Below are 26180 nucleotides of genomic sequence, written 5' to 3' on the forward strand. Positions count from 1 at the left end.
GAATGGAATAACACAGATTTCACCTGTAGAATCATTCTGAAACTATTTCATAAAAGTCTGTGAAGTGCAGTATAAATTAACAATATTACCAACTTTCAGCTGCTCCAAGGCAATAATTCTGCATTTTGAAAGAATTTGCTATGATTATTTTCTGATTTGTGCCTCAGAATAAGAAGGTGCTATCGACACAAGACAAGCAATTGTCATTTTGAGTTTGTTTGGGGTGTGTTGTGTTAATTAGTCTGTGCAGGCAAGGAGGGAGGAGTTTGTGCCTTTGACATGCATAGCACATGGGACTCATTAATTGTCTGTATAACAATGTAGTGTTATGAGCATGGGGGTTGGGATGGATTATTCCTGTGGGTCCCCTTCCAACCTTTGATTTGGAATCCTATGCCTTGGGGACAGAAACTCACTCTGCTGGCCAGATGAGTCTCTCCTTTGTTAACCAAATAGATTGGCCAGGTAAGATAATGGGCCTATCAGTTGCCCAGCAACGGTGAATGGGCCAGGAAGACCCTTTTGTCATTGAAACTCTTCAAGAGAGCATCCCTCCCCTTTCCTGGCTGCTAGCAGAAGTTTGTGCTTTGAGTGTTTTTAGAAGTGTCTAGAGAAAGGCTGGTAACTGGAGGTAGGCAGAGAGACTGGCTCTCTGCACCATGGCATTTGGGGTGCCTCCTGTAATATTGATGGGAAAGCTGGCTCCTTCTTGGAGCCCAGCAGAGGCTTGTAGTTTTGAGTTTTGTCTAGAGCAGTGTTTCCCAAACTTTCAACATGCGTGTACCCCTTTTGAAACATTGATTTTACCGGCGTACCCAACTTTCACAAAAATAATTGGGAGGGGGTAAGGTATTATATATATTACTATATTCTTACTTACTCAAACTGAAGACCTCAAAACAACCAATTTTGATGTTGTAATGAAGCCTAAGCACTGCCTGGGTCAACAAATCACAAGCCTGGCTCCCCTTATTGGCTACAATCCTGAAAGGGCGGGATTACCAGAGCTTGGAAAAGTTATTTTTTGGAACTATAACTCCCATTAGCCCAATCCAGTGGCCATGCTGGCTGAGGCTGATGGGAGCTGTAGTTTAAAATAACTTTTCCAAGCTCTGGCTAAAAGCTGCTATACAGATTGGTTAAAAAACAGATTAAACAGTCCCGGGGGGGCTGACATTTTGGTGTATATCTTGGGAACCAGACGACCTAGAAACTTAGTGTTTTTTTTTTAATTGAAGCTGAGAGTCCGGAGATTAAGGTAAGTTAGCTGGAGACCCGGAGGGGACCCCCCAAAACCAGAAACTCCCGCCGAAAATCATGCAGCATGCAGTGGGTTTACAGAGACAGCACTTGCCTGGGCTGGAGGTTTGAATCTCCCGCTCTTTGGCTGCAGAGCGGTTTTCCCCCCATCCTGCCTGGGAAGCCACTCAGACACACAGCCCAAGAGCAGGCAGGAGATTCAAACCTCCCGCCTAAAATTCACAGCTGATGAGCGGGCAGGCCAGGCAGGATGGGGGAAAAAACCGCTCTGCAGCTGATGGAAAAGCTGGATATTAGACTGCTGATGCATTGAACCCCTCCATCCTTGAGCTCAGGTTGGAATGTGTGTAGATAAATAAACCATATTTCATAAAGACACCACACTCTCCGCTGACCTTCTTCCCCAAAGGAAATCAAACCCCGGAGGAGCGCAGGGATCCCCCAAAATCTCACCGCTTGGAGATTGGGGGAGGTGCACAACAGTATTTTGTAGAGCCAGGAATTTGGCTAGTGATATGGGTGCCCCTGAGGCAAAACCACATGTAGATCCTCCCCCGCTACCTCTAAATAGTATTTTGCAGCCTCTGACCCATCTCTGCAATATCACTTCTCCACCCACATTTCAACAGTATGATGGGGCCACATACAGCTTCTGTTCTGCATCTTGAGAGTAGGCAATTAGAGTAGGTGCAGTAGAATTCACATACACTACCTCTACTGCACTGTCAGAGCATCTTTGGCAGCGGTCACTGCCAGTGCTGGGATAACGCTACAAACTGTGCCTAGCAACACACCAGTCCTTGATCCTTTTTCTACATGTACATTTATTTGCTGAGCACTGGACTGAGCTTTTAGGAAAGTGATTCACAGTAGCCTTTGATTTATTCATGTTCTCTCTCTCTCTCTCTAGCTTTACATTTTGGAGGAGGCTAGATCAAACTCATGCATATTATCATGGTTGCTAACAAGACATTTGTCAAAACTGAAAAGCAAAATACCCTTAGAAGAACTACTGTTCACTTGAAAATGTTAATACATTTAAATATAATGGGTTGGACCCTGATGTCCTGTGAGCAAAAAATGGCTCATGGGATCCTCCCACTGGAGGAAAGGGGAAAGGTGATTTCTTCTGATTCCTATTTCCTCTTAAGCTCCTAGGATCTCGAAAAGGTGCTCTGGAGGGTGAGGAGGTACAACAAGGAATGTGGCACTGTGGGGTTAACAGGGAAAGAGGAATTTCAAAAATTGCCTTCTCCCTTCCTCCAGTGGGAGCCTTTGCTGGATCTCAGTCCCCTCCTTGAATGGGAGAAGCCCAGTTCTGAATCCAACCCATACAATTTAATATGTCTCTTAAGTTGAGACAGAGCCCAAATAACCTATTCTTAGGTAGCAGTACCCCACAATTGGGATGGATTTCTTACTCTTTGAATGGATAGGAATAAATCTGTAAGTATTTAAAACGACAGGCACATGGACTTTGTAAGCAATAAACTAACATGTAAAAGCTACACCATCTGAAATAGCTTCTAATTTATTTGCTCCATAGTTGATGTTAAAACAAGTTTTAGCCCTGGAGGGATGAAAGAGGGAAGAGGAATTAAATAGTACACTGGTTTACGACATTAAATCAATCTAAGAAGGCCATCTGAATTAATACACGGCTTCAGGCAATAGGATATTTTTATCTGATTTGTACATCTGTGTTTTCACCATCCAACCATGACACTGTGTAGAACAGGACTGCTTCTTCTGCTGGGGGGAGGGGATCGCCCATTGCTCATTTAACATCTATTCCATTTAAATGTATATACAGCCACTGTCGTGGCTGTATAACACTTTGAAAATTCCCCATTACCAGCTGTTAAAGGGAGGAGGGGAGGGGGAAAGTCTGATTTATCGCTGCCCAGGTTCCAATTCTGTTCTAAAATAAATGACAATTTTAAGAATATAATACAAATGTTCACTCTGTCTGCTCAGATATACTCCAAAACAATGTTTCTTTGTCAGGAAGTACTAGGGAGGAACATGTCATAGAATATTTGAGCAGTCTGGAAGACATTGTGTAAACAGGACCTTAAATCATTCACCTCATGATCCTGAAGCTGTTAGCTTAAAAAATCTCACAACTCGTAATAGTGGAGAATTCACAGAATACTGACACCATCCCACAAAACTAAATATACACACAACATTTTTTTCTAGAATCAATGGAGTTTGAGTACTTGTTTTTTCTATGTAGTCCACACACAATCTAGATCTATTGAATATTTTTTACCTCTGAAAAGCACTTCTTGAGAAACTAGTTTCATTCTGAAAATAAAAGCTCATTGCAGATTGCGTCTGCATTACCCTGCAGTGTGTCCATTTGAAAACAGGTGAAAACAGATGTAGGCTGTCCTGGCAATAGGGGGTGTATCTATACCTGCTCAGTGATGTTGTGGGTGAGCATATAACAAGATCACAGTTGCCACTTCTTTCTTCATTCACCTGGGGCATATACAGGAAGGAAAAGGCATGGGTAGCCTAATCAAAGGCAAGGTTTTCAAACACTATCAAGTAACCACACCCACCCTTGTGGACAGCAGGATGTAGAATTAATCTAGATTGAAAACCGCATGTTGAGGACAATCATGAACAATTCCAGACTGAGAAAAACTACATTTATCTGCTGCAGGTGAGTTAGTGTGTACACAGCCTAAGTATAGAGGACACAGGAAGATTTGGTGGAACACAGATCTGCTACCTTGACTCCTATACTTGGAAAGACACTAGAACAAATATTAATAACAAATCTGGAGGAAAATGGAGTTACAGCTGAAAACAAGCATTTTTTTTATAAAGAACAAATTTTGCTGGACTAACTAACTTGGTTTCTCTTTTAATAACCATAATGAAGTGGGGAAAATAAGACCTTTGAGCATTAACATTATAATTAGCATTCATAACATTCTAGGTTTGCAAAATGGTGGACCAAAAAATGGTATCATATGGTAGGTGTGATTGGTTTTATTTACTATTTAATATTATTACATTTATATCCCATCCATGGCAGCATACTGTACACATGGTTCCCAAGATGTCTCCCATTCAGGCACTGGCCAGACCCAGGTTTGCTTGGCTTCAGCAAGGTAGTGGCATAATAACATATGAAAACCTCTGCTGGATCAGGCCAAAGGCCCACCTGCTATAGCATCCTGTTCTCACAGTGGCCAACCAAACCATATGGAAAGCCTGCAAGCAGGTCCTAAGTACACTCTTCCCACTTGTGATTCCCAGCAACTGGTATTCAGAGACCTCTGATAGAGGAGGTAGAACGTAGTTATCATAGCCTCAGGTTCCTGCAGCCTGGTAATAATTCATGGTTGAACATCAAACTGTGAAACATACTAAGGATCAGGGCCGGTTCCAAAGGGTGGCCAGGTGGGGCACTGGCTGAGGCCCCCTGGGGCTACAGGGGCCCCTGAGGGGCCCCTCTGCTCCCCTTCCGCGATTCATGGCAGGATCGCTGCCGCGGATCGCACGGCGAGAACTTCAGGGCTCCTCCACTCCCTTGCTTAACCTACCTTGTTCTGTGGTTGTGCACGCAGCAGTGCCCTTAACAAAGATGGTGACTGAGGTTTCCCTAAGGGGCTGAAGCCTCTGCCGCCATCTTGGGTGATGGCACGCATGGGTGCTTTATGTGCGCATCTTTGCCATGAGCCAAGATGGCAGCAGAGGCTTCACCCCTTTGTTAAGGCACTGCTGTGTGTGCAACCGCAGAACAGCTGAGAAAGGTAGGTTAAGCAAGGGAATGGTGGGGGGTGCGATACGCGGCAGCGATCCTGCCACGAATCATGGAAGGGGAGCACAGGGGCCTGGGGCAGGCTTGTGCCCAAGGATCCTGGCATGTCTGGGGTCGGCCCTGGTAGGGATCACTGAAGTCAAATATAGATCTAATTCTTGTTCAATATTTTTAATAGCCTTCCCTTTCCTGGCATAATTTTGCCACCCCCTCCGTAAACCTTGATGCATGACATACTTTATGAATGATCTGATATTCTCCCTTTGCTGAATCTGTCTTGGCAAAAAGAAGAAGGGCAAAGCAATCCTTACCCTTTCCAGGAGACAACAGAAGCAGCAGAGCCACCACCACATTGAAGTCTTGTTGACTTCTGCTGGTTGGGGTGGAAGGTGGGGGAGCGGTTTGTTTGTTTGTTTTGTGCGAGCTCCTGGCTGCACAGCAGAGGGACCTAGATTGGGCAACTCACCTAGAAATGGCCGAGCTGCACCCCACCCCTAAACTTTCAAAGCACAAACCTGTATTCTCTGTCATAGTGGAGTCCCCCATTAGCAGTTCTCTTCAATGGAGAGTGGCTGTGCTTGATCTTAACCTCCCTCCAGGCATGCTGGGGCCCTTGGGCACCAGCCTGTCCCGGGCCCCTGAACTCCCCTTCTGCGATTTGCAGCAGGATTGGTATTGCAGATCACAGGGTGGGACATCCCAAGCCACCCCACATTCCCCCGCTCTACTTACCTTTCTCTTTGCTGTTTTTTCGGCTGCATGCCTGCATGCACAGGTTTGCCATCAATCAAGATGGCGGCCGAGGTTTCCCTAAGGGGCTGAAGCCTCTGCCGCCATCTTGGTTGATGGCATGCATGCATGCTACACTTGCGCATTGCTGCCATCAATCAACATAGCAGCAGAGACTTCAGCCCCTTAGGGAAACATAAGAAGAGCAGGCCGGTGGCCCATCTAGTCCAGCATCCTGTTCTCACAGTGGCCAACCAAGTGCCTGGGGGAAGCCCGCAAACAGAACCCGAGTGCAAGAACACTCTCCCCTCCTGAGGCTTCCGGCAACTGGTTTTCAGAAGCATGCTGCCTCTGACTAGGGTGGCAGAGCACAGCCATCATGGCTAGTAGCCATTGATAGCCCTGTCCTCCATGAATTTGTCTAATCTTCTTTTAAAGCCATCCAAGCTGGTGGCCATTACTGCATCTTGTGGGAGCAAATTCCATAGTTTAACTATGTGCTGAGTAAAGAAGTACTTCCTTTTGTCTATCCTGAATCTTCCAACATTCAGCTTCTTTGAATGTCCACGAGTTCTAGTATTATGAGAGAGGGAGAAAAACTTTTCTCTATCCACTTTCTCAATGCCATGCATAATTTTATACACCTCTATCATGCCTCCTCTGACCTGCCTTTTCTCTAAACTAAAAAGCCCCAAATGCTGCAACCTGTCCTCGTAAGGGAGTCGCTCCATCCCCTTGATCATTCTGGTTGCCCTCTTCTGAACCTTTTCCAACTCTATAATATCTTTTTTGAGATGAGGCGTCCAGAACTGTACACAGTATTCCAAATGCAGCCGCACCATAGATTTATACAACGGCATTATGATATCGGCTGTTTTATTTTCAATACCTTTCCTAATTATCCCTAGCATGGAATTTGCCTTTTTCACAGCTGCTGCACACTGGGTCAACATTTTCATAGTGCTGTCCACTACAACCCCGAGGTCTCTCTCCTGGTCGGTCACCGCCAGTTCAGACCCCATGAGTGTATATGTGAAATTCAGATTTTTTGCTCCAATATGCATAATTTTACACTTGTTTATATTAAATTGCATTTGCCATTTTTCTGTTCATTCACTCAGTTTGGAGACGTCTATTTGGAGCTCTTCACAATCCCTTTTTGTTTTAACAACCCTAAACAATTTAGTATTGTCAGCAAACTTGGCCACTTCACTGCTCACTCCTAATTCTAGGTCATTAATGAACAAGTTGAAAAGTACAGGTCCCAATACCGATCCTTGAGGGACTCCACTTTCTACAGCCCTCCGTTGGGAGAACTGTCCATTTATTCCTACTCTCTGCTTGCTTCTTAACCAATTCCTTATCCACGAGAGGACCTCTCCTCTTATTCCATGACTGCTAAGCTTCCTCAGAAGTCTTTGGTGAGGTAACTTGTCAAACGCTTTTTGAAAGTCTAAGTACACTGTGTCCACTGGATCACCTCTATCTATATGCTTGGATCACCTCTATCTATATTCTCAAAGAATTCTAATAGGTTACTGAGACAGGACTTTCCCTTGCAGAAACCATGCTGGCTGTGCTTCAGCAAGGCTTGTTCTTCTATGTGCTTAGTTAATCTAGCTTTAATAATACTTTCTACCAGTTTTCCAGGGACAGAAGTTAAGCTAACTGGCCTGTAATTTTCAGGATCCCCTCTGGATCCCTTTTTGAAGATTGGTGTTACATTTGCCACTTTCCAGTCCTCAGGCATGGAGGAGGACCCGAGGGACAAGTTACATATTTTAGTTAGCAGATCAGCAATTTCACATTTGAGTTCTTTGAGAACTCTCGGGTGGATGCCATCCAGCCCCGGTGATTTGTCAGTTTTTATATTGTCCATTAAGCCTAGAACTTCCTCTCTCGTTACCACTATTTGTCTCAGTTCCTCAGAATCCCTTCCTGCAAATGTTAGTTCAGGTTCAGGGATCTGCCCTATATCTTCCACTGTGAAGACAGATGCAAAAAATTCATTTAGCTTCTCTGCAATCTCCTTATCATTCTTTAGTACACCTTTGACTCCCTTATCATCCAAGGGTCCAATCGCCTCCCTAGATGGTCTTCTGCTTTGAATGTATTTATAGAATTTTTTGTTGTTGGTTTTTATGTTCTTAGCAATGTGCTCCTCAAATTATTTTTGGGCATCCCTTATTGTCTTCTTGCATTTCTTTTGCCAGAGTTTGTGTTCTTTTTTATTTTCTTCATTCGGACAACACTTCCATTTTCTGAAGGAAGACTTTTTGCCTCTAAGAGCTTCCTTGACTTTGCTCGTTAACCATGCTGGCATCTTCTAGGCTCTGGTGGTGCCTTTTCTGATCTGCGGTATGCACTCCAGTTGAGCTTCTAATATAGTGTTTTTAAACAACTTCCAAGCATTTTCGAGTGATGTGACCCTCTGGACTTTGTGTTTCAGCTTTCTTTTTACCAATCCCCTCATTTTTGTGAAGTTTCCTCTTTTGAAGTCAAATGTGACTGTGTTGGATTTTCTTGGCAATTGGCCATTTACATGTATGTTTAATTTAATAGCACTGTGGTCACTGCTCCCAATCGGTTCGACAACACTTACATCTCGCACCAGGTCCCGGTCCCCACTGAGGATTAAGTCCAGGGTTACCATCCCTCTGGTCGGTTCCATGACCAACTGGTCTAGGGCATAGTCATTTAGAATATCTTGAAATTTTGCTTCTTTGTCATGACTGGAACACATATGCGGCCAGTCTATGTCCGGGTAGTTGAAGTCACCCATTACTACCACATTTCCTAGTTTGGATGCTTCCTCAATTTCATATCTCAAACATATCTTATGTTCTTATGTTCTTAAACCTAGGCCACCATCTTGATTGATGGCAAACCTGCGCATGCAGTGCGAGCCGCTGCAAAAGATAGCAGAGAGAAAGGTAGGTGAAGTGGGGGAATGGCAGGCGGCTCTGAAGCTCCTGCCCTTCTATCCGCAGCAGCAATCCTGCGGTGGATTGTGGAAAAGGAGCGCAGGGGCCCCCAGGGGCCCCTGTAGTCCCAGGGGCCCTCAGCCAGTGCCCCACCTAGCTGCCCTTTAGAATTGGCCCTGCTCCCTCCTCCTCCAGCCAGCAGCTTTGCAAGGGGTAGGATTGCTCTCCAACCAAAATAACAGTGCAAATCATAAGGATCCATAAGAAAGGCATTAATTTTATTTAAAATAACAGGAAATATCCTACTGCTTTTCAGTCAGTTCCTCTTTCATATGTTATGCTGGTGGCAGTGACTTGTGCTCTCTTCACAGATATCTGTCTGCTTGTTATTTTTCCTACACTTGGTTGGTGAAAATCAGAAAGATTTCAAAAATTAAAAATATGGCTTTTCAGTACTTTTAAGAAGCAAGTTGGACAGTGATTAACTAAGTGTTCTCATCTCCAAGTATTACTTGCTGGATAGGATTGCCCTTGAGCCCATCACTCTAGCTATCATGCTGCTCCATCTCAAATACGTGTGTGAGGCTTTTAGCTAACTTTTCTCTTGGGAGTCTGTAGCCTGGGGTTAAACTTGAAAAACTCTTGTATGTGCAGTTCCATTAGGTTAGGGCTCTGCATTAGGCTTCTTTAGTACTGGGTTATATGACTGGGAGCCCTGACTTCTAAGCATGAGGCTGGAGGAGGTGAAAGGGCATGTAATGAGCTTTGTAGTCTTTCCTAGAAGTCTGCAGAAGTCTCTGTGTATCTCTTCTGACTGCATCAATAGATGTGTGGTTAGGGTGTTGCTGTTTGGTATGGGCAGGCTGGCTTCTGCCTCCCCTTTCCTGGCAGACCAAACATTATCTATTTTGTATTTGGTGCTGGGTGAGCAGTGGATCATAATTTCATTAGGTTGGTTGGTATTGTGGACCCATACGACTGGCCTGTTAATTGTTTGTTCTGAGATTTATAGGTGGAGGTGACTGGCTGGCACTTCCAGAATCTGCCTTTGTTCAGATTCTGACAGCCAATAAAGAATTTTAGATCCTCCTTCATCTGCCATAAATTGTGTTATCTATAGATCTTCAGTGACCATGGCCTTCTTTTGGGTTGTTGCTTAACAAGAGTCTGCCAGTCTCCCTCTTGCACATAAATCATGCTTTATTGCTAGCTTTTAAGGAAATCCTCAGGGGATCTTTAGGGAGATTCTGAAAAAGAAATGGAAAGTAGTGGGAAAGAGTGACTTTTTTTCTTACTGTGAGTTTTTATTTTAAAAAAATAGGCAATGGCATATATAATGTTTATGAACATCCACATATGAATAGCAAAAGATACAAGTCATACTTTTAGATACAAGGATATTAGGGTCTCTGTCAAGAGAGCAAATAATTTTTTTAAAAAAAAATTGCTTAAGTTATACGCACCGCTATAACTTGTTTATGAAACCAGTGGCCATGCCTTTGTGGGCCTTAGCTCTAAGAGCTCTCTTTGCATATTTTCTGCGTACTGCGACATTATACAGTATCATTCATATATCCAGCACAAAACGGGCTTTCATTTTCTGTTCCAGTATTTACTGAGTAGAAATGTTTGTGGTTGTTGTTTTTTAAAAAATTGGGGTGTTGAGGAGAAATAATACATTTTTCCCTATTAAACCAAGATAAAAAGCTAAGTTCGATGTAGCATTTGAATCCTGGAGTGATTCCCATGAGTGCACTCATGTAAAAACAAATGGCTCATTCATGCAATTGGATTGGAGACAGTTCCATTACTGACAACGATCCAAGAAATCATCGACTAGGAAGTTGCTTGAATGACCCATTCCAGTGAAAAACATTCGCATGTATGTACTTGGAATAATGATTCTGGAGAGCCACCCTGGGGATACAAAATGTTGTACTGGAGTTAACTTTATAATAATTTTTAAAATTTATGTTTATACAAAATCACAACAAATGAAATTTACATAAATTTGCACAAATATTTTTTAAAACCAATATTCCAGTGTGTATAAACAGAGAAAGTAAATAGCTAGAGCCAAAAGAGAATAAATAAAAAATTGTACAGCTATCTCCATATGTATGGTCTTAGTCAGTATCCAATATTTCTTGTGGAACTTTTTTATATCTTTTCACCCTGTGCCAGTATCACACAGAAGGTGTCTGTTTCCCTCTTCCAGGAAGGTTATGCACTGGAGCTTGGAGCTCCAAAGGAGATGCTGCTTCAGCAAAGATCAGATTGGGAGCTTTCATAGGAGCTGAATGCTTTCTCTCTGCCAGGCCCTGATCCAGGAGGTGCTTACATGAGCTTTCCCTCCTCCCAGGTAGTGACGTGCTGCTAACCGGGCACTTCACCAGCAGCCCTGAAGCTTCTGCCTGCCTTGCCATCTCCTCTGTTTCTGTGGCCCTGGGGGTGAGGAGGGTGGGGTCTGAGTGTCAGCCAGGAACCCAGGGAGCTGGTGTGGAAGCATCTGGTCCTGTAATTGAAATGTCTGGATCTAAAAGTTCCTTGGGTTTCCCGGCACTACATGGGTCTTCGGGATGGAGGGAAGGGTCCTGTTTCCTCTGTTCCTCTAAGGAGACCACAGGATTCAGGTCTGTACAGGGCTGAGCCCTGACAAAAGGTTTCCAGTATTCTATAAGTCTTTGTGGCCTATTCTCCTGTAACCTTTGCAAGTCGGGTAATTTAACTATTATAAGTGTTTCCCTAACTTTTCTCAACTAGTGCTCTCAGCAAACCACTTTTATTTTTTCAGTATTGGGCAATCATAGTCTGTGCTGTAGTCAGCAAATTATTCACTGAACTGTAATGTTTTATGTGATTCCATAAAGGAACTTAGTTGGCGTCTTCCATTCTCTCACACATCTGATAATCTGGTCTTACCATTAACAATGACTGAGGTTGGGGGAAAGCAGAGTTGTTGCAGCTGCTGAATGGTGTTGGGAGCAGTATGCTTACTGGTAGACATAGCTGGAAGGCAGTGGAGGAAGTGGGAAATCATGATGGTTATATATTAGCTCCAGTACCAGAGGTAGGATGTCTCTGAATGGCAGTTTCTGGGAATTCCAAGTGGGAATACTGCTGTTGTGCTCGTGCACTCTGTGTGGGCTTCCCATATGCATCTGGTTGGTACTGTGGATGCTGTGGATGCTACTGAATGCTAGGCTAGATGGGTCATTGGTCTGATCCATTAGGACTCATTTATTTATTTGTTACTTATAAAAGTGTTCCTATATCAAAGATTGCCCCCCTGGGGTCCTTGTCCTCAGCACCCCAAGGGGGTTCTTTGCTTCTGAGAACAGTCCCAATCCCTTTGGGTTGCTGCTTCCCTGGCAAACTCTCCCTCTTTCAGGATTAGGTTTACGGTAGAAACTGCCACCACCCCTTTTCTTAGCTCCCTACTCTGAGGAATGGGACCTCAGAGTGCTAACTGCGATCTTAGAGCAGACCTATTGTTACATGTAACTTACATCCTCTGCTCTAGGGCATTAATCCACTCTAATCAACAGTAGTCAGTAGCATCCAGCGATCAAAGGCTGAATTTAGAATTGTTAGTCCAAAGCAATACACACCATTAATAAAAGTGTAGTTTATTTAAAAGAAAAGAAAAGTACATACAAAAAGAGAGCAGCATTTGTTTCCTTAAAAGCTAATTGCCCTCAGTAGGGCTACAAGAGATACATAGGCATATCAAAAGTGAGAGATTCAACCAGACAATAGAAAATAACAAAACCTACAAACTCTCCATACTCACTTCAGCAACGCTTGGTTCCCCAACAGCGTAGCTGCAGGCAGGCAGGCCAAGAAGTTGGAAATAGGAAATGGAAGCAGGAACAACTAACTGAAGGATCACCCTTCATTTTTATGGAGTTTTGCTGGCAACAGGGAGGGAGGCCAATTAGCCATCCTAGGTGCCCCTTCTTTAAAGATAAGGGGGGCTAGACAGTCCCACCCAGGGGTCCTGATCTGCAATATCCACTCTTCCTGACTTTTATCTCAGGAAGCAGATAAAAGATAACAGATAAGGTTCAGTTGCATCTTTTGACTTTTGCAAATTGCCTGTCTGGCACTGAGCCTTGGACTTCCCCAGCAGAGTGTCCCAGGGATCCACAAAGCTCTCAGAATTCCCTCCAGTTGAACCATTTTAGCTTGACCAAAGTTAGCTATTCTTGACACACACCCCTTTTGGGAAGATGGAATCTGAGAGCATCGCTCACAGTTCCATCTTGGTGAGACCCAGTGTGGTATAGTGGTTAAGGTGTTGGACTACGACCTGGGAGACCAGGGTTCGAATCCCCACATAGCCATGAAGCTCACTGGGTGACCTTGGGCCAGTCACTGCCTCTCAGCCTCATGAAAACCCTATTCATAGGGTCGCCATAAGTCGGAATCAACTTGAAGGCAGTACATTTTTATACTGCCATATCATAAAATACCAGAGTGGTGTACAACAGTTCAAGGTTCTAGGTTTGGTGTACAAAGCCCTATATAGCTTGGGACCAGGATACCTGAAAGACCGTCTTACTCTTTATATACCCAGTTGATCACTGCTCTCTGCAGGTGAGGGCCTCCTGCAGATACCATCTTATCAGGAGGTTCGTTCTGCACAATCAGGAGGTTCGTTCTGCACAATATAGGAAACAGACTTTTAGTGTGGCGGCACCTACCCTGTGGAATTCCCTCCCCTTGAATATTAGGCAGGCGCCATCTCTGCTATCTTTTCGGCACCTTTTGAAGACTTTTCTCTTTCAACAAGCCTTTTAAGTTGAGACCTATCCCAGTCTGTGTCTGTGTTAGAATTGCTTGTTAATATTTTTTTTTAATAATATGTTTTTAACCCTTTTTTAAAAGATGTTTTTAAAGCTTTTTTAAAAAATGTTTTTAACGTTTTGTTTTAATGTATTTTAAGGTCTGTTTTTATGATGTTTTAAAGTGTTTTTAGCGTTTCTGTTTGGCGCACTGGGCACCTGCTGGGAGGAAGGGCGGGATAGAAGTCAAACAAAAAATAAAAAATAAATAAATAGTAAAACATAAAATACCATTAAAAACAATACAAATAATCATTAAAGTGACTGGCTAATTAAACAGCTGTAAAGGCCTATTGGCATAAAAAAGTCTTCAAGGGATGGCTGAAAGTCAAAAACAAGGATGCCTGCCACAGCATGGGACCAGTGAAACGAAATACTCAAGTTCTAATTGAAGCCAGTCAAGCCCCTGTAAGAACTAACAGCACTCCTCTTTAAGGTCTCAGTTCTTCAGCTGGTGTATAAGGCAGCCTTTCCCAACCAGTGTGCCTCCAGATGTTGTTGGACCACAACTCCCATCAACTTCAGCCAGCATAGCCAATGGTCAGGAAAGATGGGAGTTGTGGTCCAACAACATCTGGAGGCACACTGGTTGGGAAAGGCTGGTATAAGTACTCAGGCAGTCCTTAAGGCTTTCAGGACCCAAGTTGTTCAGAGCTTTGTATATCAACACAAGAGCCTTGAACCTGGCCCGACAGCATATAAGCAGCCAGTGCAGATGTTCCAGCAGAGGTGTCACATGCTGTTAGCTCTCTGCCCCCATCAGTAGTTTAACTGCTGTATTCTGTATCAGCTGGAGCTTTTAGACGATGTCCAAGGATATCCCCACATAGAACACACTGCAGTAATCCAGTCTTGGGGTTATGTTCTAAGGATTGTTCAGTGGAGACATAATTGATACTTTAGGCTCCACTTATCCACTGCTTTTAAGTATTTGTATGGTGCATTCTTCCACCATCAACAAGCATGGTAGCCCCTCCCCCCCTATTCTGGCTATTGCACCTTTTATTACCACTGCACCTTTTCCTCCTCCAGCAGCAATGGCAGCTTCCTAGAAGAATGACTTTACAGAAAAGGGATCCATAACTTTTGGTGTGGCTTACTAGACAAAGTCATGATTCATGGTCAGCTCCTCCACTCCCGATGTACTCTGCATGTTTCAGAGAACAGCAGGTTGGAGAAGATATTTTTATTCTCTTTGTGCTAGTTTTGCAGAAAGCAAAAGCAACAGAAGAGATTTGTGTCTTCTGCAAAAGCCCCACACAAATGAAACTTGACCCAAGTCCATCAGCACACACAGAAGAATTAGGTGGAGGAAGAAGGGTGTGGTTTCACCTCATGCAGGGCTTCAGAGAAGAAAAGAAGTAGGTTGAGTTTCTCTTGTCTCTTCCCCTTTTCACCTCTTCGCTTGTGGTGAACTGGCAAGAGGATTAGAGGAGCCCTGGCTCTACAGTGGGGCTTTTCAATGACATCACAAATCACTTACAGAGATTGAGAAGATCTTTGTGATTGGCTGGCGCAAGATGTTTCCTGATTTGCTCACTGCCTCATAAAGAGGCCTACTGCGACATATGAGAGGTTTGTCATATTTTATTTACACCCAGCTGGTTGGAGCTGCTGGCTCCCTGCTGCTGCTTCTTGTTTTCTCTGATCTTTGTCTTCATCAGAGTCAGGCTCAACGCACACAAACATGCCATGGCAACTTGTGGACAATGCAGTAGTTTGCTGCATGGATCTGGGGAGCTTTTCCATTTCACATCATGTTGCCAACAATATTCAGTAGTATGAAAGGCTAGAGAGCAAGCTCAGTGCCAGCGGCCAGCCAGGTTGGGCTCTGCCTGAGGGCCCTTATAGCCCTGAGGGTCATGCAAGCCAACACTGCCACAGATCGCAGAACACAAGCTCTCAGGCACACACACACCTGATACAGGCAGTGCGGGCTTCAATAAGACCGCTCGGCCCACCTCTGTTGTGTTAGAGCATCAGTGTGCACCTGCCCATGTGTTATGAGTGCATGCCTGCCATCTTAATTGATGGCAGCTGTGTGCATGCAGTAGGTGTGGTATGTGCATTGACGCGAGAGGTAGGTGGGGTGACTGGGCCTATTAAGGCCCTGGGAAGGGGTGTTGCTTGTACCTGTCACGGGCCCGGGGCAGGCTGGTGCCCAAGGGCCCAGTCACGCCTGGTGCCAGCCCTGCTAAAGAGTGTTTTGTTTGGCTCATTCTTCACAAACAGCAGATCACATGGCAATGCTGTTACTAGATTGTCCCACCTCAGCCTGCAAATGTTGAGTCAGGAGTGTTTGCATGTCTGAATGCTCCCCCACAAAATCTCTACATATAAAAAACATAGACTAAAACTCTCCTATTGTGCAACTCCCCATCTACATCTTGAAACATGTGAGCTGCTCTTTGTATGGATTACCTAGCAGAGCCTTGACAAAGTTCAACTGGGCTACGCAAATTAAAAGAGCATAATAAAACAAACCATATTAGTCTGTAAGATGCTACCACATTTTTTGTATCTCTGAGCAATGAATAGTACCAGGCAATGGCAAAAAAATACCCTCTTTTTGAGTTGGTGAGGGACTTCTTTGATACTCCTGTCTGGAATTGCTGCACAGTATGGCCACATTTCCCCAGCATAATTTTAAGCCTGAGTAATATATGAGTAAAGACAGGGAAACAGCATGTTTGAGTCTGCTTCAGTCCTCCTGAGCAACTCATAAGGAAGTAATAGTGAGTTTCATTTCCTGCATGGTACTGAGCTTCAGAAAATGCAAGGTTGAGGACAGTTATTCTTAAATCAAGATCATCTGGTACCTCAGTTAGTACAAGTTAATTTGTGTATTTTATTAATCCAGGTCTTTTTTTTAGCAGCTGCTTGATCAAGTGTGCACAATATGACACAGAAGTCACTCTAGGCAGTGTTAAATGCCCTTGTATTTCAAATCTGGTATACACAGTAGGAAACCTCAGTGTCTGTGTGTCATTTTACTTAAACAAAGTGCAGTGATTACTAGACAGAGTGCAATAGATCTGGACAGTTGCTGTACTTTGTGACATATGTAAGGTTTTATTATTGATATAAACATGAAGAAAAATCATTCCTTTTCTGTTGGAACAATAATAATATTACAAGTCAGACCTGCAACAAAATGTTGTAGCACAGAGTGCTTCTGTTCAGAGTTGCAGCCATTCCATTCCTACTCTCTTCTGCTTTTCTTTTGTTTTTCTTCAGGCCATTCTGCATTCCATGCCCACTGAGCATGCTCAGTCCCTGTTGAGCTATTCTGGCTTTCCTTCACCCTCTATTTTTGGGGATGGGTGGGTGGACTGAACACACCTGCCATTCCTCCTCTTCCTGGTTGTCAGTCCCCCCCCCATACATTCCCTCAATCACACAACATTCCATACCATAGAACCATTATGGTGATGTTCTGGAGCTATCCCCCACCTTAATTTTTTATTTTAAATCTATATAAACTGGGAGGAAGGGCAGGATATAAATCTAATAATAAATAAATAAATGTTTTGGGGGGCATCTGGAAACATCAGTGTTACCCTAAGTCTGCTGATACCTCCCTATTGTGTGTGGGTGGTACCATTTTGCCTAAATCTCTGCAAGCACAGGAAGACCGGAATCAGAAAGAGAGGGAGTGATTACAGCCCTGATCTGTTACAAGAAAAATTGAAGAAAGGACAATTGCTGATCCTCTACTTACTGTTTGATTTCATGGCATACACAGTTGGTGTTAATGTATAGTTTAAAGTAACTTTTGTGATTTCTCTGGGGGGGGGAAATACACGGACAGATGTTAGCAATGTCTCAGCAAATATAGCTAAATGCAGCCAAGGACTTTTAGTTTTGATTCGGAATACTTTTGTGGGAAGGATCTGAAAAATGCAGAAGCAGTTGTGGGTGTAAACAAAAAAAATCCTATTTATCTGGGCATATTTGCATAATGGTCACTTTTCAAAGCAAATAGTACACACAGAAAAGGTTTCACACTGTGGAATTTAATGCTAAAATATTTCTGGATTGCATGTTGTGGGAGGATATTAAACATTGCAAGAACAGTTGGCTTCACACCCGCCCAGCAGATTCTTCAAGAAATCCAATATTATTTAAACCCTTTTCTAAGTGGTACCAGTTGCCAGTCACAGCAAATTTAGAGACAGCTGTATCTTGGAAACACAACTCTCAAACATCTCAAAAAATTTATCCAAGGCTGACAATTTCTCATGACAAACTAAGGTAGTTTAGCCCAGTTTATTAAGAAAAATTATTTAAAGGCTGTAGCTGCAGGTTAATAGGCAGCTGAGGGGCCTTTGGAATGTGCATAACTGCCACAGCTGGCAGAGATGATGGAATCTCTGCTGCTGGAATGGCACATATACCCCTGGAGGAGCCCCCAGTATGTTCATGGAAAGCTTGCATCATAGATGTACCATTGGTGGTTTTCTGTCATGGAGGGAGGAGCATGTCAGGGGCACATAAGGGGAAGCCTTGGATACTCATTATCAAAAAAATTCCTTGTTTCCCTGGAACCCCTTCCCCAAAGGGCAAGAATTCCACCAGCTCTGGAGCTAATGTAGTTAATTTCCATTCCACTGATGTCATTGGGGAGGGGGAATTCTGCAGCAGGAAAGACAGAAAAGAAAAAAGCCACCCCATGTGCTATTCTGGCCACATTGAGACAAAAATTAAACTTGACTTCAACGTTGTGTGAGATGAATCTAGAGGGAGCATTCTCAGATGTCAAAGTTCTTAAAATGTGTTCTGTATCATGCTGGGGGGAAAGGGTTTTTTTAAAAAAAAAATCATAGAAAAGCTTATGTAGTAATTAAAACATCAGGAAAGTTTATTCATCCAGTTATTATTAAAATATAGGCCACACTTTTCATAGAGTACATCGAGGCAGCTTACAATATATAAAGGCATAAAAAATTAAAAAACAAAAACAATATCATTAAAACAATAATAAAAGCATAAATAATACTATAGGGAGTCATATTAAAAGACTTGTCTAAAAAGTTTGGGTTTTAAAAGACACCTGAAAGAAATGAGGGATGGTTCCTACCGAACCTCTGTTGGCAGGGAGTACCACAGGGCAGGGCCTTCCACACTAAAGGCTCAGTCTCTGGTGCAGGCCAACCGAACCTCAGGGGCATGGGGAACCACAAAATGTGCTCCATCAGAAGATCTCAGTGACTGAGATGGAACATAGGGAGTCAGGCAGTCCTTAGGTTACGTTGGGCGAACTTGTTTAGAACTTTGTAAATTAACACAAGTACCCTGAACATGGCCTGGTGGCAAACTGGTAACCAGTGCAGCTGTTTCAGCAGCAGGATAACATGTTGCCAGTAATCTCCTATAAGCAGTCTGGCCGCTGCATTCTGCACTAGTTGCAGCTTCGAGACCAGATACAAGGGCAGCCCCACATAAAGTTCAATACAGTAGGGCCCTGCTTTTGGAGTTCTGCTTTCCGGCATTCCGCTGATGCAGCGGCTTTCAATCAGGGGAAATTCCCTGTTTTAAAGCCGATTTTGCCATTTTGTGGCATTTTGCGGCATTTTCGCATCATTTTTGCGCGATGCGACCCATTAAAGTCAATGGGTTCTGCTTTACGGCGATTTCTGCTTTACAGCGGGGGCCTGGTCCCTAACCCGCCGTATAAGCAGGGCCCTACTGTAAAAGTTTATTCTCATTCTTTGCATTTATCCATTGAAAATGAACGACTGGACTTGGTCTAACCACTATACCCAAGTCTGGTTTTTATGCTGCAGAACACTGTATAGAAAATGCATCCTAACCACAGCTGCTTAATGCCTAACAGCGCAATCCTAACCATGTCTATTTAGAAGTAAATCCAATTGAATTCAGTGGGGCTTGCTCCCAGGTAAATGGGGTTATGGTTTCAATCTAAAACTCTGTATTTATTCCAGTTATTACATTTTCTAAACATTTCTTGTCTGATAACTTTCCTGAGGCGATATAAGATCAAAGTGGACCCATTCAGATGTGTACTATAAGAGTTATAATAGTAACTATGTTCGATTAAATCTTCTGTTGTTATGGGAATGTCATGAATATTTTTGCTTGGATATATTATAATTAGTTTGACCTTGTGTTTGTGTCGGCCTTGCATTTGATGAGTCACTTGCTTGTTAGACTCAGCTTTATACCTCATTAGAAGGATATCTCCATACTGATTCAGTGCCTTGTTCTCTGGATCCATCATATCAAATACTATTTAGAAACACAAATGTCAAAAATAAATGTCTAAATATCATTGCCTTGATTCTAGTGGGCAAGAATTGAGGAAGCCATCATCATGCAAACACTACATTTTGCATTCTGTCATATCCTAATGGACACAAAATGTTGAATTGCTCAATAAACATTGCCATGAGTCTTTTAGGTCATCTGGACATCATATGTGCTTAATTTAGATTTTTTCTTCTTCTTCTCTGTGCATTTTCAGGTGGAGATTGAGAAACTGGATTATCATCACTATCTGCCACTGTTTTTCGATGGTCTATGTGAAATGCAATTTCCCTATGAGTTTTTTGCTCGGCAAGGCATTCATGACATGCTGGAGCATGGAGGAAACAAGATCCTTCCTGTCATTCCTCAGCTCATTATTCCAATAAAAAGTAAGTACGCATGTGGGAGAAAGCTAACATGGAAGTTATATATTCTAGCTTTTTGAGAAGTTGCTAGTTAAGCAGCAAAACATGACAGGCTTTGTATTTCAAGCCAATGATGGCAAATCTGAATCAATTGTGAGATAGAAGACCAGAATTACCTTCAATTACACTTTTACTATCCTTATCCAATAGAATTGTGGTGTCTGAATTGACGTTCCCTAATGTTACTCTTGGTAAATAAGAAACGAGATTTCCCTTTTAATTTTCCTTTTTGCCCACATCAAAATGTCTCATGGAAATCACTCAGAAAATAAAAGTGAAAAAAGTAGCAAAATAGTTTTAATGATCTCAACTTCATTTTTTTTGCTACTTGTAAGCACTTTTTGTCATTTTTATTGTTAATCTCATTTTACATCAGCATGATAATGGCCTAGTTTGGATGCATATATCTTGGTTTATTAAACTGAGATATGCATAAGCCTTTATCTCATGTGGTTTATCCTTACATCACCTCTTTCCTCTTCTCTTGATGGAAGACTACAATTCAGCAGTTTCTGGGTTAATTAACCATACCTTCCCATTACACTTGAACCCTGAAACTATGATTGTCAGGATCAAAAGAAGCCAGGGTTTAAGATCCTGGCTTGTTCTGATCCTGGTAATCATGCTTTTCCAGTTTGGACCTAATGGGGTGGGAGAGTTAGGAGGCCCCTATTCCCCTCACAGAGCTACAAGTGGTTTAAGAATCAATTCCTCTTCCCAGGGAGCTCTAAGAATTGTAGCTCTGTGATGGGAAAAGGAGTCTCCCAACAACTCTCAGCACCCTTAACAAATCACAGTTCCCAGGATTCTTTGTGGGAAGCTGTGGCTGTTTCAAGTTGTATCATATTGCCTTAAATAAATAGTGCAGATGGGGCCCAAATTAAACCAGGAAGTATAAGTGTTGAATAGGGACAGGAGGGAAATGTGATTTGGTTTGCATTGAAAGCCAAAATTATCAAATTCGCACTTTCCAAAACAATCTGAGAACCAAAACACGGCCATCCGGCCATCCTTCAAAATCTGCACTTATCCATATTTTCTGATGTGGTTCTCCAACCAAACAGTGTTTACAAAAATGAATATATTAGGGGAATATATTAGTGAAATGCATTATATTAGGAGGATTAGCTTGCAAAAATGTGTACATTAGTCAAAACTGTATAGAAAATGTGTTTATTAGGAGAAATTCACACTAAAATGCTGAAGAATTTTCATGACTATTTTTATTTCAAAATTGGTGCAGAAATGTCAAGAACCAAATTTCAGATTGGAACAATGAGAAACTGAGAGAACTGAAACTGACAGATCCTTCCATTCCTAGTGTTGAAACGTGGCACTTGAGAACTGTAAGGCACATGTGGCATGGCAGAGCCCTCCAGACACTGGTGTTACTACTGCTCACCTGAACAGGGCTGGGGAGAAGCAGCAGTGAGATCAGGGCTACATGGCCATGACTTCAGTGCTGTCCCAGCCTAGCCCTGTCCAGGTAAGCTGCAGCAATGTCAGGATCAGGGCAGCTCCACTCCACCACATGCACGATTGCTGCCCTGAAATGTTTGTGAACCTTATCCAATATGCATTTTGATCTCATCCGAAGAATCCGCCAACGTGCTACTATTAAAAACACTCCTTTGGAAATCCATCTTGCCATATCAAATATTCTTCTCTTTTGGCTTAAGAAACTCCCTATATCCACAAATACTAACAGTTTCCAAAGTGAAAGCCAAATGTACAAATGTTACAAACAGTAAATATTCTTCTTGTACATGACCTACCTAGAAGCTGCGGACCATCTGAGTATTTTTGTCTTGCCCTCTCTCTTGCTCTCCTCTTACTTAGGCTGAAAGTAGGGAGCCTTCATCCTTCTGCTTGTGCCTTCCTAACCTCACACATAAGAATCAATAATTTGGCTTTGTTTCCACCAAGGGCAGTCTGGGAAGACAGATAGAACAAAAAGCTTTACCCCTCTCGGGAAAGAATCTGAACCATTCTTAAATAGCTGTAAAACAGCTGATTCCCTTTGGAAGGTTGTTTGAGTGAGGGTGGTTGAGAGTGTAGTTATGGAACGAAGATAAACAAGAAACTGATAACAAAGAATTAATTCATTTCTTGCAGTTTAGAACTTAATAAGACAATTAAACTACACCCAAATGTGTTTTAGGCTTCATGTAATTGTCTCTCAATTTGTAAGACTCCATTCAGTATCTAGCCTTTCGAAATGCCTTGTAAAAGTGTTTTTAGAACACATGAAAACACCATAAGAGCAGGGAAGAAATGAGGGGTGGGTGGGAGTATTGATGGCCTGGAGGGACTGATATATCAAGAAAGGTTAAAATATATAGATTACAGAGTGCAAATGTTAACAGTTTGTAAATGTACTGTCTGGGGAGGTGGAGATTCTGCTTTATCTTAACTGTTTAAATCAAGAATCTAGATTGATCAGGGGATTTCTTGAAATCAAGGCATCTGTGTCTTTGAGCCTTTCCAGATGAAAGTTACATCATGCAGTAAGGGCCACCTACTTTATTACTCTAGATGAAAAAATAATAATTTTGCCATTCCCTTCAAGGCTTCCCCCCCGCCATTTGGAGCCCCTTTCCCCTGCCTCCATTAAGCTAAATGGAGCCGGTCAAATGGGATTGGTTTCGGCCTCTCCCTTCTGAGGATGTGGACAAGGTGCTCTCAACTGTGAAGCCTACCACATGTCTAAATGATCCTTGCCCGTCGTGGCTCCTTGTGAGCTGCAAAGAGAAATTGGGCGAGGGGATTAAGACGGTGGTTAATGCATCCCTGGAGGAGGGTGTAATGCCATTAGCCCTCAAGGAGGCAGTTGTAAAGCCCATCTTAAAGAAGCCCTCCTTGGATCCCCAAGTTTTGAACAACTTTCGCCCAATTTACCTTTCTTGGGCAAGGTCATTGAGCGAGTGGTGGCTAATCAGCTGTCGGCACACTTGGATGAAACGGATTATTTAGATCCATACCAATCGGGTTTCAGGACTGGACATGGAACTGAAACAGCCTTGGTCGCTCTGGTGGATGATATGAGGAGGGCATTAGATAGGGGAGAATTCTCCTTTCTTGTCCTCCTCGATCTCTCAGCGGCTTTTGATACTGTTGACCACAGTATCCTTCTACATCGCCTGGAGGGATTGGGAATAGGAGGCACTGTACTGCAGTGGTTCCGCTCCTTTCTCTCCGATAGGCATCAACAAGTAGCATTAGGGGAAGAGGTTTCAGACCCTTGGCCTCTCAATTGTGGTGTGCCACAGGGCTCTATCCTCTCTCCCATGCTATTTAATATCTATATGAAGCCGCTGGGGACAATCATTAGGAGATTTGGGCTGCAGTGTCACCAATATGCGGATGACACTCAGCTCTATCTCTCGTTTAAATCCTCACCAGAGTTGGCTGTGGAGACCATGTCCAAGTGCCTGGAATCTGTGAGTGGATGGATGGGAAGGAACAGGTTGAAACTGAATCCCGATAAGACTGAGGTGCTACTCGTGGGGGACAAGGGAAGGTTGGGAGATATTGACTTGATGTTCGATGGGGTGAAACTGCCCCTAAAGGACCAGGTCTGCAGCCTTGGGGTTGTTCTGGATTCCAAGCTGTCCATGGAGGCTCAGATCTCGGCAGTGAGCCGGGCAGCTTGGTATCAATTACACCTCATACGTAGACTGCAACCCTACCTTCCTGTTCATCAGCTCCCATTGGTGGTACATGCCCTGGTCACCTCTCGTTTGGATTACTGTAATGCGCTCTACATGGGGCTACCCTTGAAAACGGTCCGGAAACTACAACTTATACAAAATGCTGCGGCTCGACTACTTACAAATTGTCGTCGCCGGGAGCACATCACTCCAGTGCTGTTCGATCTGCACTGGCTTCCAGTTGTTTTCCGGGCCCAATTCAAGGTGTTGGTATTAACCTTTAAATCCCTACACGGTCTCGGCCCAGCTTATCTGATGGAGCGCCTCCAACGCCACCAATTATGCCGCCCGACAAGATCAGCCACACAGGGCCTTCTCTCAGTCCCGCCAACTAAAACAGCTAGGTTGGTGGGGACTAGAGAGAGGGCATTCTCAGTGGCAGCCCCCACTCTCTGGAACTCCCCGTATGATCTCCGGCATGCCCCTTCCCTGAATGTATTCTGCCAGGCCTTGAAGACCTGGCTTTTCAGACAGGCCTTCGGGACTTCCGGGGAGGGTTAATCTCTATGACTAATTGCCTATTACTCTGAACTGTCATTGTTTTATAATTTTTACCGTTTGTATTGTATTATTATGATGTATTTTATTGTAACTGAGTTGTACGTCGCCTAGAGTGGCCACTGGCCAGATAGGCGACACATAATTATTATTATTATTATTATTATTATTATTATTATTATTATTATTATTATTATTATTATGGGATTGTAATAGACTGCAATCCCAGTAGACATTTTGCTCCATTCATTTGTATGGAGGGAGGAAAAAGGAGCTACTATAGGGAAACCAAGGGGGGTGGTAGGGAGAAACACACAATTGCCTCCACATGTCAGACCTTTTACCCCTGGACTCTAAGATGTGTATGTATGGGGGGTTGTGTTCTCCTTTGAGGGGGTTTATTGATTAGCCTGGAATTATACTGCCCATATTACCTGTTGGTTTGGACAACGTCTGCACTGATTAAATGCACAGTTGTGGTATGTTTGTGAGTGTCCCAATATCTTTCCTCCACAGTGTTGTTGTTGTTTTTGCAATAGTACTGCATTTCCTCAGCACGTATAATATTTTTCCTAGCTTGTGCATCCTAATATTAAGCTCGTTAGTCCTATGTGGAATGTGGTTGTGTGCAAGAACTACTGGATGGGTGCCTTCACTGCTCAGTGACCAAACTCCTCCTCCCCCAATTGTGCCTGAAAAAAATGGGATCTTTTTGTCATTTGGAAAGGTCTGTGTCTGTGCAGGAGATCAGAATTGTTCTGGTGCCACAGATGGGCTCACAGAGCAAGGCAAATTGGTTGTCATAGCACCAAGGAGACCTCCTGGTGAGCAATTTGCTCCAACAAAGATTGAAAGTGAACTGAGGCCTTTGGAGCCTCTGCCTTCAGTCCACTTCTTCTGGACTCCACTTCCTTTTGGAGAATTCGAGTCACCTTAATGAGCTACCTCTAGGCTGAAGATGGGTACTTCTCCTGCCTTCCATGGCCTCCCACCTGGTGCATTCCCTGCACTGTTGGGCTGGTGACGTTGTGCGGGAGGCACTTGGTTTATTGAGCTCAGGGGATGCATTAATGATTATCCTGGCTCTGGTTCTATGGGCCCCAGTGCTGTGGCATCTGGTTCAGTGGGATCCTGCCTGCCAGCTTCAGGGTCTATAGTTCCTGATCACTAGATTAGGGTTGCCAGGTCAGAAGCATCCCAAACCCTGAGATTTTAGGGGCAGGCCCGAGTGATGTCATGGGGGCAGGCCCAAGTGATGTCACAGGGCGGGCCTGAGTGATGTCATGGGGCAGGCCCAAGTGATGTCATTAAGCATGATACATTAAGCATCAATCACAGTTGCTTGGAGCATACAGTTAAAAAAAAACTCTGATTGGAAATTAAGCTAGAAATCTTAGCTAAAAGATGGAGCCTGGGTAGGGAACATTTAATCTAGCCTACTTGCTTTCAGCAAGAAGGGTTTAAGTGCCTTCAGGCCAGGCCAGTCACCAGAAGGCCGCTGTAGGAAGAAAGGAGCCTAGTGTTGTGCAGATGTTAGATGCGAGCATTTGGGAGTAAAGATGGATGCCCCTGAAGGCTGCAATTCTAAACACACTTACTAAGGGACTAAACCCCATAGAACTCAACAAGACTTACTTCTGAGTAGATATAGTTTGGATTGTGCTGTTGGTAAAGCTTGACTAGGGATCCTCTGCAAAGACATCCATATCCAAGCAGGGTTGGCAACCCCCTGCCTGGAA

General features: G+C 43.4%; 1 protein-coding gene across 2 annotated transcripts in view; it reads left to right on the forward strand.

Annotated features, from left to right (window-relative positions):
• Positions 1-26180, forward strand: part of PACRG (parkin coregulated) — a 444517-nt gene that overhangs the window by 217133 nt on the left and 201204 nt on the right. For both annotated transcript variants that reach the window (XM_061624338.1, XM_061624339.1), the window contains exon 3: positions 20026-20197. In XM_061624338.1, the coding sequence (XP_061480322.1) occupies positions 20026-20197 (172 nt within the window). The remainder of the gene's footprint in view (positions 1-20025; positions 20198-26180) is intronic.

This window comes from Rhineura floridana, chromosome 4 (genome assembly GCF_030035675.1).
Source record: "Rhineura floridana isolate rRhiFlo1 chromosome 4, rRhiFlo1.hap2, whole genome shotgun sequence".
NCBI lineage: Eukaryota > Metazoa > Chordata > Lepidosauria > Squamata > Rhineuridae > Rhineura > Rhineura floridana.